At 46.1% G+C, this 16,214-nt stretch overlaps 1 protein-coding gene and 1 long non-coding RNA gene across 4 annotated transcripts in view; one reads left to right on the forward strand and one right to left on the reverse strand.

Annotated features, from left to right (window-relative positions):
- LOC110483091 (calpain-8) overlaps positions 1–1,172 on the reverse strand; it is a 41,208-nt gene extending 40,036 nt beyond the window's left edge. For 2 of the 3 annotated variants that reach the window (XM_021552742.4, XM_085577190.1), the window contains exon 1: positions 837–1,171. In XM_021552742.4, the coding sequence (XP_021408417.2) occupies positions 837–1,073 (237 nt within the window). In that variant the 5' untranslated portion in view covers positions 1,074–1,171. Of the gene's footprint in view, positions 1–836 lie in introns of all 3 variants that reach the window. The other variant, XM_085577189.1, reaches the window with a different exon arrangement.
- Positions 1,024–16,192, forward strand: LOC146768057 (uncharacterized). The gene is made up of 3 exons (XR_014954519.1): positions 1,024–9,311; positions 11,116–11,185; positions 16,175–16,192. It is a non-coding gene; the product is annotated as an uncharacterized LOC146768057 (long non-coding RNA).
- Positions 16,193–16,214: the final 22 nt, after the last annotated feature.

Consider the following 16,214-nt stretch of genomic DNA (forward strand, 5'->3'; position numbering starts at 1 on the left):
CTGGAGTTACTAAACCTGCAAGTTTCTGTTTCTCACTTTTCAGGTGAAAAAATAATAAAGTCCAAGGCCTTGAAATTTTCTTCTCGTTCTCCTTTCCTCCACCAGATGGAGGTAATTAATTTGGGGGGGGGGGGGGCAGGCGGGGAGGAATCCCCATTTTTAAAAAATATTTCTTGATGCTGCAAAATGGCAAAGGTGAAGTAAGTGGGGACAAAAATAAATTACTGAAAAAGGAGAGTGCAGAAAAATCTCTCCAGCCCTGATTTGGTAACTTAAAAAAAAATCATCATCTAATCTCTGCTGATGAAAATTACTTTCTTAGAATCACAGGCCATTTCTATGATATAAGTATTTAGGTAATAACATTTCCAGTCAGTTGCTATTTAGCTGTTACAGGCAGCTTGAAGTGAGGCAGAGGATTTTATTTAGGTATTAGCCTGATTTCCTGAGGGGCACAGTGGCAAGACCTCGGTGTGGGTGCTGCTACAAATGAGAGTCAGTGGGGTGGCTCATGGTCTGGTGGGGCTTTTGCATCCACCTCTGGATTGCACCCTGACCTTGTAGCTCTCTGGAGCTGGGATGGACAGGAGGACAGCAGATTGCCAAGAAGCAGATGCCCATGAAGCAGCTATAGGATTTATAATGGGCTGAGAAGATGGTGATTCCTTTTCCCACCCCCTGTCCAACTTTGCTTCTGCCGTGGAAGTAAAGCAAGAAGATTTAAGAGGAAAATACCTACAGGAACAGTGAATATTCAGCTCAGCAGTGATTTAACCTGGATGTTCAGCTGGGCTTTGGTTAGCTTTGAACCCAGTGAAATAAGAGAGCACTCTTACCGTGGGGCGCTTCCAGATGATCCCCCGAGTTTTGAAGGAATACGGTCCCAGGTCCTGGTAGCCCAGAGCAGAAGGACAGGCTGGGAACTCTTCATCCTTGAACAGCGTGCCAGTCTGCAGGCACTGCTGCTTCAGGGCTTCATAGTCCTGCTTCAAATACTTGATGGCATTCCTGTTGGAGCCCAGCCCGTCCGCTGCTGCTCGTTCTTGGCAGAGTCTCGCCGTGACCCTGGCCATGCTGCCCACCTCCAGCACCTCTGCAGCTCTGCCTCTGCCTCCAGGACGAGGAGAGGAGGTGGATATGGGCAGGCAGCAGGCTCGGGTGGAGCCAAGGACTGCCCCGAGTGCTCCAGCAGCCCTGCAGGGAGGAGGCACCAGGAGAGCAAATATGTACCAGGGGACAAAGGCTGGCATCACGGGCACTGCCTGCTGCTGCTCCCATGGTATTTGCTCTTTTTGCTGTCCCTTTTTAAAATACTCTTTTTTAGCCAGAAGCCAGGGAGAACTTTTTGCAGGCGCACCTGTTACCAGATGGAAAGAGACTGTGTGTATTCCGAGTGCTGAAAGTCTGGTTTAAGGGATCAGTCCTTTAAAAATTCAGGTGAAGATGGTTCAAAACTCCTTTCCTCCTTCTGAAATGGGACTCTATGCTTTTGGAGGGTTGTACAGCCACAAGACCTGGAGCTGGATATCTATTGCTACAGTTTACATGGCTATGGAGATGCCATGGAGTTTTAAAGCTAGGGAAAATCAAAAACCAATTCTGGCTTTAATGACATTTTCTTAAAAAGACCCTCTTTGGTACTCTCAAAGGAGTATGAATTTATAATTTAATTTATTAGCAACAAGAGATGTGAAGTTGAGAGAGCTATAGCTGGCCACTTGCAGAGGCCAAGGATACAACCGAGGAGTATGACCTAGGCCAAAAATGAGAAATTGTTTCACTGGATAGGAGTGAAGCTGCTAAGCCCTGCTACCCCTCTCCCGTATCACTTTAGGCAGAAGTCACTAAAATGTCCCCGTCTATAAAAACAGGGTGTGGTCTCAGCTAGTGAGAGATTACCCATCATATTTACAGTCTTCTGGTGGTGTTTCCTGCATATAAAATTTTCACAGGCTGAAAACAAAGAAAGCCTTGGGTGCAAAAGGCTTTATAGACCTTAGGAAATAGTGGTTCCTATTCTTGTAGAAGAAAAACTCCATTTCTACCCTAGCAACCCCATTTTGTAGTGACACAGGGGGCTGCCTTTGTAGATTTAGGAACTGAAGGAGGAAATATTTTCCATGGAGCACAGCTGCTCTCTGCTGTCATCCTGTGGAATGGCTGGGATTTCCCAGCTGGGAGCTGGGTAAACAGTAACTTTGTTTGCCAAGGAGCACGTTGGATGACTACCTCTAGGTAAATTTAGACAGAAGGTGTGGGGAAGGGAAGAGAGAATTTTTAAGGAATGAAACTGGTGAGATAAGGAATCCAAACAGAGGCTAGCCGGGTTGCTTGTCCACAAATATTTGAAGAGAGTGAATGCAGAGGAGGAAACAAAATTACTTGTCAGTTCTAGGCAGTGAAGGCTGGGCTGAGGGAATTAATATATCAGTTACCCCAAAATTAAACTAATTCTGTTGAAATTGAGTAAAGAAAAAGAGTGGCCAGCATTTTATCCCTGTTGCATTTCAGTACTTCCAGGCATGTCTGTGTACTGAAACCGAGTGAGGAGTGGAATAACAAAAGGTTGAGGGGAGGTTTTTTTTATTTCCAGGGTGGATTTGTTTTCCTGCCAAAAAAACCCACTTAGGGGTACCCACTTTCTTTGCTCATGAGGCAGAATATTGCTTTCTTCTCCTACCCTGCATCAGTGCCTTGTGCTGAAATTCCCTCTGTTCCTGTGGTCTGGAAGACTGCTCCTAAATTGATGCAATGAAGCTGCAAGTTTGGCAACATTGTTCATGGAAAAGTGGAGTGTCCCAGAAATTGGAAAAGTTCATTTTGAACAAATGAAATATACTTGCATGTACTTTTTGAGACCTAAAATTGTTACACTGTGTGCTCTGCAACACCAGTTGCCACTTTCAGGAAAGAACATGAAATCTTGCAATATCAAAGGAGATCAATTTGGCAAGCTTTGGTCCATATCCCTGCACTTCATTGCATCCCATGCCTTTTCACAACTTTCACTTCAGCAAAGAGTTTAAAAATTTATTTTCAGTATCCATGCATTTTTACTAATATCATTCCCTCAATGTTCTGTCTTCCTCCTTGATTTTTACCCCTGATTTTGCAATGTCTGTGAGGTTAATTTTGACATTTAGTCCTTTCCACTGCAACTGATTTAATCTTGGTCCATTTATTTGTGGTCACTTAATTTCAAAATGTTTTTCTTTTTTTTCTTTTTTTTTTTTTCCAATTGCATTTTATTTAATCATATCTCCTTTCCAGAGTGGTTGTAAGGTTTACTTTTCTGTTTCCAAGATTTCACTGAGGATCAATATGGCAAGCTTTAGTGCATATCCCTGGACAGCCCATGCCTTTTGATTATTTTCATTTCAGCAAAACTTTAAATTTATTTTTTTTCAGTAAGCATGCCAATCCATTAATATCTTCCTCTCGATGTTCTCTCTTCCTCCTTGGTTTTTTCCCTGCTTTTGCAGCATCTGTGAGATTAGTTTTGGCATGTTTTGGTCCTTTTCTCTGCAACTTATTTCCTCCCAGACCATCTTCTTGAAGTCATTAAATTGCCAAAGGTTTGTTTTTTTTTTTTCAATTGCACTTTATTTCATCATATCTCCTTTCCAGAGTGTTTATAAGGTTTCTTTTCTCTTTTCAATATTTCATTCCTTTTCTGAAATTGCCATTTCAATGGGGATCAATTTCACATACTTTGGTCCATACCACTGCACTTCAAGGCATCCCATGCCATTTGATGGTTTTCACATTCAGGAAAGGAAACAAAATTTTGAAAACAGAAAAGAAAGACTTACAAACACTCTGGAAAGGAGATATGATCAAATGAAACACGATTTAAAAAAAAAAAAAAAAAAAAAAAAAAAAAAAAGGAAAATTTAGTGACTACAAGAAAATGGACCAGGATTACATGACTTGCAGTGGAAAGGACCAAAACATGCCAAAGTAACCTCATAGATGCTGCCAAAATAGGAGAAAAAATCGAGGAGGAAGAGAGAACATTGAGGGGAAGATATGAGTGACACAGCATGGATACTAAAAAAAAATATAAAAATCTTTGCTGAAATGAAAGCTATCAAAAGGCGTGGGATGCCATGATGTGCAGAAACATGACCAAAGCTTGCCAAAATTAACCCTCATTGGAATTTTGAAAACAGAAAAGAAAGATTTACAAACACTCTGGAAAGGAGATATGATGAAATGAAATGCAATTTAAAAAGAAAATTGGGAAATTTAGTGACTACAAGAAAATGGACCAGGATTACATGAGTTGCAGTGAAATGGACCAAAACATGCCAAAACTCACCTCATAGATGTTGCAAAATCAGGAGAAAAAAATCAAGGAGGAAGAGAAAACATTGAGGGGAAGATATGAGTGACATGGCATGGATGCTGAAAAAAAAAAATTTAAAATCTTCACCAAAGTGAAAGCCATCCAAAGGCATGGGATGCCATGAAGTGAAGGGATATGAAGCAAAGCTTGCCAAAATGATCCCCATTGAAATCACAAGATTTTGTTTCCTTTCCTGAAAGGTAGAGGTGAGCAGGCTCTGCAGGGTGAACCCTTGTGCATCACCAGAGTGTAACAGGGAAAGAAGATGAAAGGTAGGATCACCTCCCCTCTGGAGACAGCCTGAGAGAACAGAGGTTTATCAGTCTAGAGAAGAAAAGGCTCCAGGATGATCTTAGAGGACCTTCCAGTTCCTAGAGGCAGCTACCAGAAAGCTGGAGAGGGAATTTTTATAGGGTTCATAGTGATAAGACAAACAGGAATGTATCTTCAGACTGACAGAGGGGAGGTTCAGATAACATGAAGTAGAAATTCTTCACTGTAAAGATGGTGATGCTCTGGAACAGATTTCCCAGAGAAGCTGTGGATGTCTCGTCCCTGAAGTGTTCAAGGCCAGGTTGGATGAGCCTTTGGGTGAAAGGTGCCCCTGTTCATGATAGGAGGGTTGAAACAAGATGATATTTAGGGTCCCTTCCAACACAAACCATTCTATAATTCTATAATACAATCAGATTTTAATGATGAATTTCACTTTTTATATTTGGAAAGAGGCTGAGGACAACCCTTTTCTCTGGGGGAGGCTTGGACCAGGTGGCCACCCAATGTGCCCACCACAACTATTTGATTCTAGTGATTTGTCACAGCACTTCAAATCCGTTTTCCAAGCTTGATTAGCAACAGCATGATTTATTTTGTGTAGAATATGATACACAAGCACCATCTAGAGGATATAAAGGAGATGATGATGACTGTAGTTGACTACAGCAACAGCTGACAGCTGTATTACAGGAGGAAAAATTTTTAAGGTTCTCCATGACTCAAATACTGCTGCTGAAGTGGCAATAACCCCTAGGGTTAATAGTTATAACAATTATTCTGACTTTAGTTGCCCCTGGGATTTGCATGTTTTTGCCTGTCTCTTCTTGCTTTCCCTCTCCTCCTTTCTTGATGATAGCAAAAGGATGAGGGGGAATAAAGAACCAATTAAACCAGAAAAATACATCACCTGAATTTCAAAGAAGAGACTGAAAATTCCATACAGTCAGGACTGTTCTGTATATGGGGAAATCTTTAGAAGAAAATAACTGCCAATTACCCAGCCGTTTCAGATAAATTTCTAATATAGAGCATTAGAGAGAAATAAGAGGACTCTCCTGTACTGCATCACTTGGCTGATGAGGATTAAATTTGCTTTACTGTGTGGCAACCACATTTCTCTCTCTCTCAGGATTTTTCTTAGAGGTGCACAGAGAGAAAGAAAGAGAAAACCATTTCTATTTCTGCTCCTTGTTTTTCCTATGTGGAATGTGTTTGGAGAATTGTTTACCTGGGGTGATTTCTTGATTGGATTCTGGAGAGGTTTGTTTGACCCTGATGGCCAATCCAACCCACCTGCAGGTGGACTCGAGAGATAGAGAGTCACGAGTTGTGAGTTAGATATGGTGGTTAGAGAAAGTAGGTTTGTAGTTTTAGTATCTTCCTTGATATAGTATATTAATGTATTATAACATAGTTATAATAAGGAAATCATTCAGCCTTCTGAACTGAGTCAGATGTCATAATTTCTTCCTGTCGGGTTTGCCTGCATTTACAATATTACTGTACTGTACAGCACAAAAACAGATCAGTTTCATTCTGAGAGCTTGTCTTCTCATATTCTAGATGTATTGGTTCCTACCCACCCTATTGCTGTGAAAATGGAATGACTATCAATAGGAAAATGTAACACCACAGAAGATGATTGGGAGCTAAGAATGTTCCTAAATGTTTGTCTCTAAGATTATCATTTTAGAGGTTGCAATATTTTATCTGAGTGTTTGGGGTGGGAAGGGTTGCTACAAGAAGCCTGGCAGTTTCCCTGTTGGGAGACACATCTAAAATTAGCTCTGATGCTGCTTGGTTGTTTTATAAAAGCCACAAAATTGTTGGTGCCTGAGGAGGAGGAAGATGATATCCTGCAGAAGTAGTGCCTGCACCTAGGTGTGAAGCTCCACAGCATGAGTTGGGCTGATCCAGAATGATGGCTCAGCACTGGGAAGGACAGCTGGATTTTGCAGGATGACCCAGATCTTTCTGACACCTCACACTGAACTGGCCAGGGCTGGAGCCAGCTTGTGATGTTGGGAAAAGCTCAGTACCTCTCCAGATCCCAGCCTCAGGCAGGAAAGCAATTCCCTTCCTCATGAAACATCACTTCTGCTACTGCAAGCCTCTTGCCCTGGGAAAGCACCCTCATCCTCATCAGGAGGGGGCAGCTCCTGGGAAGGAGAACAGGAGCCCAGAAGGTGCATGGGCCCATTCCTCCCTTCCTGAGCTGCTGGCCATTTGTTCCCCAGTATCCATGTACAGAGAAAGGACAGGGGAGCAAGAGAGAGGAGGGATGATGCAAAGCAGAGCAGCTCTGGGTTACCCACAATTGCTGAGTGTGGACACAGGGAAGGAGAAACCATCCTGCCTGAAACTCCATACTGTGAATGGCAGCTGGATGCTCCGTATCAGGAGCCAGCATGAGCTGCTGCAGCAACAGCTGAAACCACCCACAAAATGTGAGCTGGGGACTTCTTTGAAGAGCTGCACGTGTGCAAGGAGATTAAGAAGAAATCCGATTTCTTTTTCCTTCTGAAATTACCTGGAGTTAGGGAGACAGAAGTGGGTAACTATTGGTGGAACTGCTACTTTCACTTAAGAGCATTACACTGGTCTCATAGTCAAATGGAAATCACCTCTTTCTTTAAAGAAAACGGGCATGTTGTGTGAATATGTAGAAAATTAAGGCATAGTGCTCAAAAGAACTTCCTTCCCTCCAACTGTGGATTCCCATCTACATCTGCTGCTGGGCTGGAAGTGGAAGCAGTTGACTCACCTGGCTGCAGAGGACTTGGTGGGCAGGGGCTGTTCAGATGGCTGTTGGGACAGCCAACTTCCCAGATAACAAGAGAAATTCTGTATTACACCAATATATCCTTGTTCTGCCAATAAACTACATGGGACAGCATGGTCCCTATATGTTTGGGACCAGTCTAACAAGCCTGGCTGGCAAATATGCATTTTCCCTGCATTGCCCAGGTACCTCTCCCCCTGCTTAATTGAATCGTTGCTGGTTCAGTTTCTTTCTGGCTTTGCTCCCTTCTGTTCATCTCATTTTCTGTTTGGCTCAGTCTCAACCCTCATTGCACCACAGAGACTCTAAGAAAACTCTGGTAGCTCTGACTGAGCAGAGCAGCCACATAAGAGTTCTTGCACACACTTGGTCTTGATTGTTGTCCAGCAGAGGCTCTCAGCTGCCAGCAGATTCCAATGTGGTCTGTATCATCTATGGGGCACATAAGAGATGGCTGAGAAAAACAAAGTAATTATATGACAAATTTTCAACCCACCTCAAACTTCTGCATCTGCTGGAAAACAGCTAGAGCAGAAGAGTTCACAAAGCAAAACTGTGAGCGAAAACAGTTGCTTTGAACTGGCTCTGGTTTCCTTTAACCCTGACTCTTGTAAAACCAGAGTTTGACCTGTGGCAGCTGTACAGATTCGAGCCACTGCGTGGAGCCAAAGAAACACTTTTTGAGCAGCCCTACAGCTCCCAGATCCCTCAAGTCAGGATGACCCACCGCCAGTTAAACTCCCAGGTGGTGAGGGGACATGCTGTTGTCTCCTGGTCCAGGAGATGGCCTTGCCTGTGAGATAACTCAGCAGTGCTTGAGAAATCTAAACAGCTGAGCAAAACTATCCTCCAGTGCCACTCTGTGTCCTGCCTGAGCTTCAGCACAGCCGTGCTGGAGACCTTGACTAAAAGCACACCTCAATTGAATGCATGTAACATTACTGGATCTGCTTCCAGCTTTCCACGTGTGTTTGATTTCCCATGTGCTGCTAAAAATACCAACATTCCCTTTATAAAGAGAAACTTTCTGACCCATAGGGGACAGGAGACATCTTCAAAGCATAGCAAAGTTGGATGGTGCCTTCCAGATTTGGACAACCAGGTGGTATCAGGGCTGTTTTCTTGCATGGCCATGATCTACACAGACAGGTGCTGCTCAGACCATTCATGTCCAAATTCAAAAAGACTTTGTGGGCCTCCTCTGCTGCACTGGGAACTGAATGGGCAATGCTTAGCTCTTTTTCTTGTTTAATGGCAATGGCTTCCCATGAATTGTGCAAGTAGGACCTGTGCTGAGCTTAGGAAGAGGAATAATAAATGATGAAAGTGCAAAACTAGCAAGCAAACAGACAGTGGTACACAATGGTTTGGAGCACAATATATCAGCAGTGAAGGAAAACTGCCCACCACATCTGAGCAAATGATACTGCCAATGATTTTAGGTTCTTTAAGCATTTTTCAAGCAATAATGCTAATTTTAATCAGATAGAATGGCTCTAAACCACTGTTTTATGCCTCCAGGACTTGGAAAACTGCAGAAAGAGGTGCCTACCCTTCCAGGGAAGCTGGGCAGCCACTGTGGGCAGCGGGTGCAGCATGAAGGGCTCCCAGCCTCTGTGTGCTGCCCAGGGAACACTGCCTGGCACCAGCACATCCTGAGTCAGACTTAAAATATGAAACAAATGGTTTGAATCCTCCCTTGGAGAGCTGCTGTTGTATGTGGGTGCCAGCAGCAGCATTTCAGCCATTCTTGGCAGCAACTCACTGCCAGATTAGAGACACTCTCCCCCGACACCATATGTGTGTGTGTTTTGGGGAAGCTTGGGGGGAACCTCACTGTTTGTGGTTTGGGCTGTGTGGGGAATGCAGGTGGATTTGCTGTGGTGACTGCCAGCAAATCAAGCTGTAAGTGATCTCTGTTATTTTCGACGTTTAATGCTGTAACAAGGTGATAACATGGATACAGACATACCATAGTGAGATTTAAGCCATATTAGGTTTTCCCTTCCTTTATTTTGTTTGTTTGTTGGTTGGGGGGGGGGGGTTGTTGTTTGGTTTTTTTTCTCCTAAACTTAGAGAATTGATATGGATAGTTCTGGCCTTTACACAAAAAATACCAACTTTTTTGAATTGACGGTACCCGTGGCAACAGGGGAGCCAGGAATGGCGCAGGTATGAAGCCGATGAGGCACCCGAGCCAAGCGGGGATGAGGCGAGGCTGAGCAGCGGCTGGCACCGGGCGGAGCGGAGGGATGGCAGGCGGGGCTGGAGGTGCGGGGCCGGGATGCTCCGAGCCGGGCCGGGATGCTCCGTGCCGGGCCGGGATGCTCTCTACCGGGCTGGGATGCTCCGTGCAGGCCGGGATGCTCCGAGCCGGGCCGGGATGTTCCGAGCCGGGCCGGGATGCTCCGTGCCGGGCCGGGATGTTCTCTGCCGGGCCGGGATGTTCTCTGCCGAGCCGGGATGCTCCGTGCCGGGCCGGGATGTTCTCTGCCGGGCCGGGATGTTCTCTGCCGGGCCGGGATGGTCTCTGCCCGGCCGAGATGCTCTGTGCCGGGCCGGGATGTTCTCTGCCGGGCCGGGATGTTCTCTGCCGGGCCGGGATGTTCTCTGCCGAGCCGGGATGTTCTCTGCCGGGCCGGGATGCTCCGTGCCGAGCCGGGATGCTCCGTGCCGGGCCGGGATGCTCCGTGCCGAGCCGGGATGTTCTCTGCCGGGCCGGGATGCTCCGTGCCGAGCCGGGATGTTCTCTGTCGGGCCGGGGCGATGTCGGGGATGGCGGAGGCGCTGGCCAAGGAGCGGGTGGTGGCGGCACCTGCCTGGGGCAGCGCTTCGGGGCGCTGCTCCAGGAGATCCTGCAGGAGGGGCGGCTCTTCCAGGACTCCTCCTTCCCCACCGCTCTTGGCTGCCGGGAGCTGAGGCTCCGTTCGCACAAGACACAGGGCATCGTCTGGCGCACACCCACGGTAGGGCGGCGGGGGAGGGAGGGAGGGATCCCCGGTAGCATCATTCCATAGTATCACCCGGCTTCCTCCTTCCCTCACCCCCTAAATTTGGGTGGATTGGATCGTGCGGGGCGGCGGGTCGGGGCGCGGCTGCCGAGCCCTCCCCGCGCTGCAGAATCGCGGATTCCCGTTTCGTGCAGCTGCGGATGCTCGGGGCACCGGAGGCTCCCCTTTGCTCCGGGGACAGGCTGGCAGCGTGACTTGCTCTGCCTGGAAAACAAACAAGTGAGAAAAGTAATTTTCCTCTCCATCCAGAACTCTCCATGTGGACCAATCGCTTTGGGTAGCGCTTCTCTTCTGATAACTCTTTCCTTCAGCAGAGCCATGAGTCGACCACCGTGCGGTTTATTCCCGAAGCAGCTGTGGGAGCCATGGGGTCAGGTGGACTCCGGGATGCCTCCAGGCCCTTCTGAAACACCTTGGTGTAGTCAGTGGTGGGGAGGTGATGGCAGAGCAGCGTGTGCACACGTGTGGAAATGTAGTGCACCTCCTGGCACGTCCCGTGAAGTGAGCTGGCTGCACACGAGCTTTGCTCACCAGCTCCTGGTCTCACTGTGCTTGGTGTGTCTGGTGCCCGCAGCCGCTCCTGCCCTGCTCTGTCTCTGTGGTGTTCATCGTCAATGGGTTGGTTAATTTGCTGCAAGTGTGCCTTGTTCCCTGTCTCACCTGCAGCTCATGTAATGCAAGGCTTGTTTTGTTCCCAGGAGCTGTGTCCCAACTCCCAGTTCACAGCTGGCAGAGCCACTGGCATGGACATCTGCCAAGGGGCCCTAGGTAAGCTGAGTTTTCCATTCAGGTGCTGCCCCAGGGCACCATGGTTTATACACTGCTGTAACTCACTCTAATACTTCCTTTTGCATCCTCCCACCTCTGTTTACTTCAAATCAGACCTTTCTCACCTTTCCTTGGCATTTGCAGGTGGGGATGGTGTGGGTGGTTACTGAGCACAGACTTTCTGAATACACCAAGCAGGGGTGGCACACACTGCTTTCCTGATGGTTTTTCTGATCATGGCCTGTTCCTTTCACTTTCAAATCCATGTGCCTGACTCATTTCTGCCTTTAACAGTCTGCTTGGAAGAGCAGTTGACTGCATAGCAGGACTTCTGTTTCCCTAGTGGGAGAGAGTTCTGCTGGGCAGAAGGAATCTCCTGAAACCTGGGGAGATGTAGAGGGCAAAGAAGTTGTATAGGGGACTCCCTGCTGGTCATCAGCTCTCAAGGAACACAAAACTGGGGTGTTTCAGGAGGGATGGGCCAGCCTGTGAGCTTTTGCCAAGGCTTCTGCTCTGTTTGTTCAATGGCAACCCCTTGGTGGGGCTCTCCAGGAAAGCAGGGAAGAGAGAGAGCTGCAGGGAAGTGCCAGGGGACAGTGGAGAGCAAATGGCTTAGCCTGGCTGTGAGTGCACAGCTATCCCAGTCTGGAAGCCTCTCTCCTGCCTCCTGACAGAGGGGTTTAGGTGGAGGATGTCTGCAGAGATATGAGGAGAAAAAGTGAAATGAAGTGCAGTGAAAGCAGTAGGCTCCTACTCCACAGCTGCAGTGAGAGGGGTTTGGATTAGACAGATAGTGTGGTTGGGGGAAAGATCTCGTGTAGGAAACGTGACTAATATGAGCTGTGCTGTGCTGCTGCACTCGGGAAAGGAACCAAATTCTGTTTGTTTGCTTTCAGATATTCACCACATTGCATCTCTTTAGTTTCTAGTGCCACTGCTGCTATTTGTGGGTTCATGTTCAAAAATGTAACAGAGAAGCTTATATTTTGTGCCTATGTTTTCATTCAGACATTTTTTTAGGTTAATGCTTTGACAACCAGATGCAATTTTATAAAAAGTCCATGACAGTAAAAATACTTGGGTTATGAACTCAGTTCTCCTTCTGCCCAATATCATCGGTGGTGTGGGTTAGATGCTTGTTGTGCCTTGGGTTGTTCCTTCCTGTGCTCTCTCCATCCAATACCACGTCTCCCACCATGACTGTTTGGCATGGAGCACGTCCCAGTGCTTAAACACTTGTGCCAGACATCTATTATCTTTTTTTATTGTGAAACTTTCTGGTAAGAAGTTCTTCAAATTGAAATTAAAGTTTACTGTAATTCCTTTTCAACAGCTGGCATTTCTGTAGAGATGCTGGTTTCTGGAGTCAGTTGCTTTCTGGTTTTCCAGCTTTTCTCTGCAGATGCTGTGGCAGCAAGAGCATAGGAATGAAAGATTTGAAGCTTTATTTTCAAGTTGTGAAATTGTTGTTTCTAATACCAAACTCTGTTTTTAAATTGATGAAAGCATTGGCTGCCCTAGTGGTCTTTGGACCAGTCAGATGTTCTCATGGGGTTGTATGGTATCACCAGAGGATATGAAGTGACTCACAGCTGGTATTTTTGTACCTCCTGACTATATCTGAATCAGAGATTGTCAGTGTTCTTGTTTGTATCTCCTCTTTCACTGTCACTAAGTACTGCAATGACTCTCCAGGCTGTCTTCTCATGAATCTGGGCAGAATTTGGGTCTTGTGTGATAACTGTTGATTAAAAATTAGATGCTTTTGATCTTATCTCTGTATAGCCACTGAGTTCCTAAGAGCCTAGATGGAATTTCTTCTTTTTCACACAATGGGGCTGGCAGATGCACTGCACAAATGCTTTCTTTTTGTTTTTTTTTTCTTTTTTCCACTGCTCTATCTGACACCAGCATTTTTATTGATAAATTTGCTTAAGCTTACATTTACTCAAACTTTGTATTTACTTTGAATGTTCATGTCAAGAATATTTCATTGGAAGATGTCAGATGCTTTTGGAAACCTGTACTTTTTATTATGCTGTTTCTTTTCTATAAGAAGCTTTTGTACTCTCATTTATCCCCCAAAAAGGCTTGGTCAAAAAGCAACAGACCTGTGCCCATGGGGAGTTTCACTGCTGTTGCTGAGCCCCTCAGAACATCTGGGAGTACTGCAGGGAGAGATGGGGCATCCAGAGCACATGGACCCATCACATCTGCAGGGCAGCTTCTTGGCAGGGAATGTGTAACCAAACAGCTCAGCTAATGAGCAGGGTTTCTTTTAGCTCAGTAGTCTTTGGCTATATGGAAATAACAAGTAAAACATTGAAAGCAGTAAAAAGTAAGCATGACAGGACAAAAAATAGCACTTCTTGTTAATATGTGTTATAGACAAACTCACAGCCTGAGAATATTCCCTTTTCTGATAACCTTGTCCTGCCTACTGTTCATTTACAAAAATTATGATGAATGTAGCCCTATGTGCTAACACTCTTCAGACCCTAAGCAACCTGTCTGTCAGCCTGTTTTTGGACTTTCCTTCCCTATTAAAGGAAAACCACTGTCAAGAACCTTGCAGAAACACCAGTTCTAGATGTTCAGGCTATTTGGTAAAGACCCTGCTCAAGCTTGCTTAGTGTTAAAATTCCAGGTATAATCATGAGATCTGTTCTCATCCAGAGTCTGAATTATCAGGTGTGTTTTTAGTGATGGCTGTTCACAAAGGTAGAGATTATATCCTGGCTGTTGGGCACTTCTAAGTGTGGAAACCAAAGGATGTCTTCCATACATGCTGCAGCTGCCTTCAAACCTCAAGACCTTGCCCAGAATTGTAAGAGTTAAGATTTGTGTTTGACTCCAAATTCTTGGTTGGAGAACAATATAAAGTTCAACAGGGATTTTACAATTTTTTTTTCATTTTTTTTTTTAGTCTCCCTTGATGAGACAGCTAGAAAGTAAAGGAAATTATTTATAAATTCTGTCTGTGGGCTTTGAGGTAGAAAGTAAAGGAAATTCTTTATAAATTCTGTCTGTGGGCTTTGAGGTCCTCTGGAGGGTGTTTCTCCTTGAATTTCCATGCTTCTCACTTCGGAAGCATGACTCAGAGATGTGTTACAGCACTGAAGTCTATGTTCATCATCTGGAGGCCTGATCAGCTTCTTGACCAAGCCTCCCTGAGCTGCTGTGGCCATTTGAGTGGTTCATTTGTTCTTTTTGTGCTGTCCCTTCCTGCCCAGCCTCTGCCCTGGGCATGGAATAGAAACACTAATATTTCTTAGGAAGAATGGTGTGACAGCTGCCCTCTGAGCCAGACTCTCTCCTCCTGGCCCTGTCTTTCCCAGCAAACAGTTTTGCAGTACGTAGTGCTGCCTCTGGATGCAGCTCCCAGGGAAAAGGGTCTCAGCTCCTTGGAGGAGGCTGTGAGAGGAGTCACCACATTGCAGGGCAAAGTGGATGTGCTGTGCCAGAGCAGGGAGGGGAATTTCATCTTTGCTTTATAGTCTGTCACAGGAGAACAGCAAGGTGACTTTCTTGTTTAAAAACCTCTCTGACATGCTGATTTTTCCACTGCAGTACAAGCAGCCAGAGGCAGGGCTGAAGGGGAAATTTTACGTTCAGTTCTTCAGGTTGTGAAGCAGTGTAAGCACCTTAGGTTTTGAAATGATTCTGCACCTCTCTTCCACCTTTCCTGAGGTGTGAGAAGATGTGTGGGACAGATGTATTTCTCAGAGCTGCTCCTGGGGGTCGGCTGCAGCCTGGAGGAGCTGCAGGCCATCGTGCTCCTGCTGGTGCTGTCTGAGCACTGATGGGTTTGGGTCTGAGGGTGGACCTCGAGGGCTGCTTTAGAGTCCATTCACCCTGAGATTTTGTCCCATTTGGATCCCAGCTTCTCACCCATCAGCTTTGGTGCCTTTTCCCATGGGAGAGAGGTGGCTGTGTAGGGGCTGCTGCTTTGCTGGCAGCTTTGGTCATACACTGAAGCTGCAATCCTGCAGGACTCCTTGGTGGCCTCTCATGCACAATACTGACTGCCTTCTGTTCACAAAGCACGGGAACAGCGGATCTGGGGTGGGAACAAGGAGGTTTGTGCTGGGCTGTGGCAGTCAGGGGACATCTGGCTCTGGAAATCTCTGACCCCCTCGCTAAGGGGCTGCAGCAGGCCCATGGCTGAGCAGAAAGGCGACTGCTCTGGTAAATAAAACAGGGCTCTGAAAAGAATTGCAGAAAGTAGAGGGGTCATGTTTATAGAGCTGAGGCCTCTTCCTCTCTCTGAGTGGCAAGAGGTGGTGTGGAAAAACACTGTCCAGGGCTAGTGTGTGTTGGCTCCATCCCAGGCAGGATGAGGAGGTTTTTGGGACTGGGAAACAGTGGCTGCCTTCAGGCCTTTCCTGGCTCTCTGGTGGCTGTGCTGGAGACCAGACATGGCACTAAAGACAGGCCTCGAGCAAGAGCCTCCAGAGATGTGTAAGGTGAAAGGAGCTCCTGTTGGCAGGGAGGCTGGCAAGAGACCTTAAAGGGAGCTTGCCCACAGGACAGGCCTCTGGAGAGCAAGGAACATGTTTATTAAACATGGAGAAGGGAAAAGAATGCAGCCTACACCTAAGAAAACACCTCTGAGGAAAAATTGCACCCTTAAGTACCTGTGTGTGCCCACAGGCTCTTTGCCCTTTCCTCTGTGCTTCTTCCTATCATAAAGACACTCAATTGAATATTAAGTTTTCCTTCAAACAGTGCCAGAATGGGTGATCACTGTGGTGGTAGGTCAGAAAAGGCTCGCTTTGACTTTTTGTTTTATAACTTTGGTCTTGAGGAAACACTTGTCTGGATTTGGAGGTTATTTGATCTGTCCCAGAGATAAAGTTATGGGAGGGATTGTCCTATCCCAGCTGAGGGAATTATTGGTTATAATTCACAATCCTGATGCAGTACAAAAAAACTAAGTTTGAGTAATGAATGCTGTCTTGGTTTTTTGTTTCCCTTTTCTTTTTACAGGGCACTGCTGGCTCTTGGCAGCCATTGCTTTTCTCACCCT

Source organism: Lonchura striata, chromosome 3 (assembly GCF_050655825.1).
Source record: "Lonchura striata isolate lonStrDom1 chromosome 3, ASM5065582v1, whole genome shotgun sequence".
Classification (NCBI taxonomy): Eukaryota; Metazoa; Chordata; class Aves; order Passeriformes; family Estrildidae; genus Lonchura; species Lonchura striata.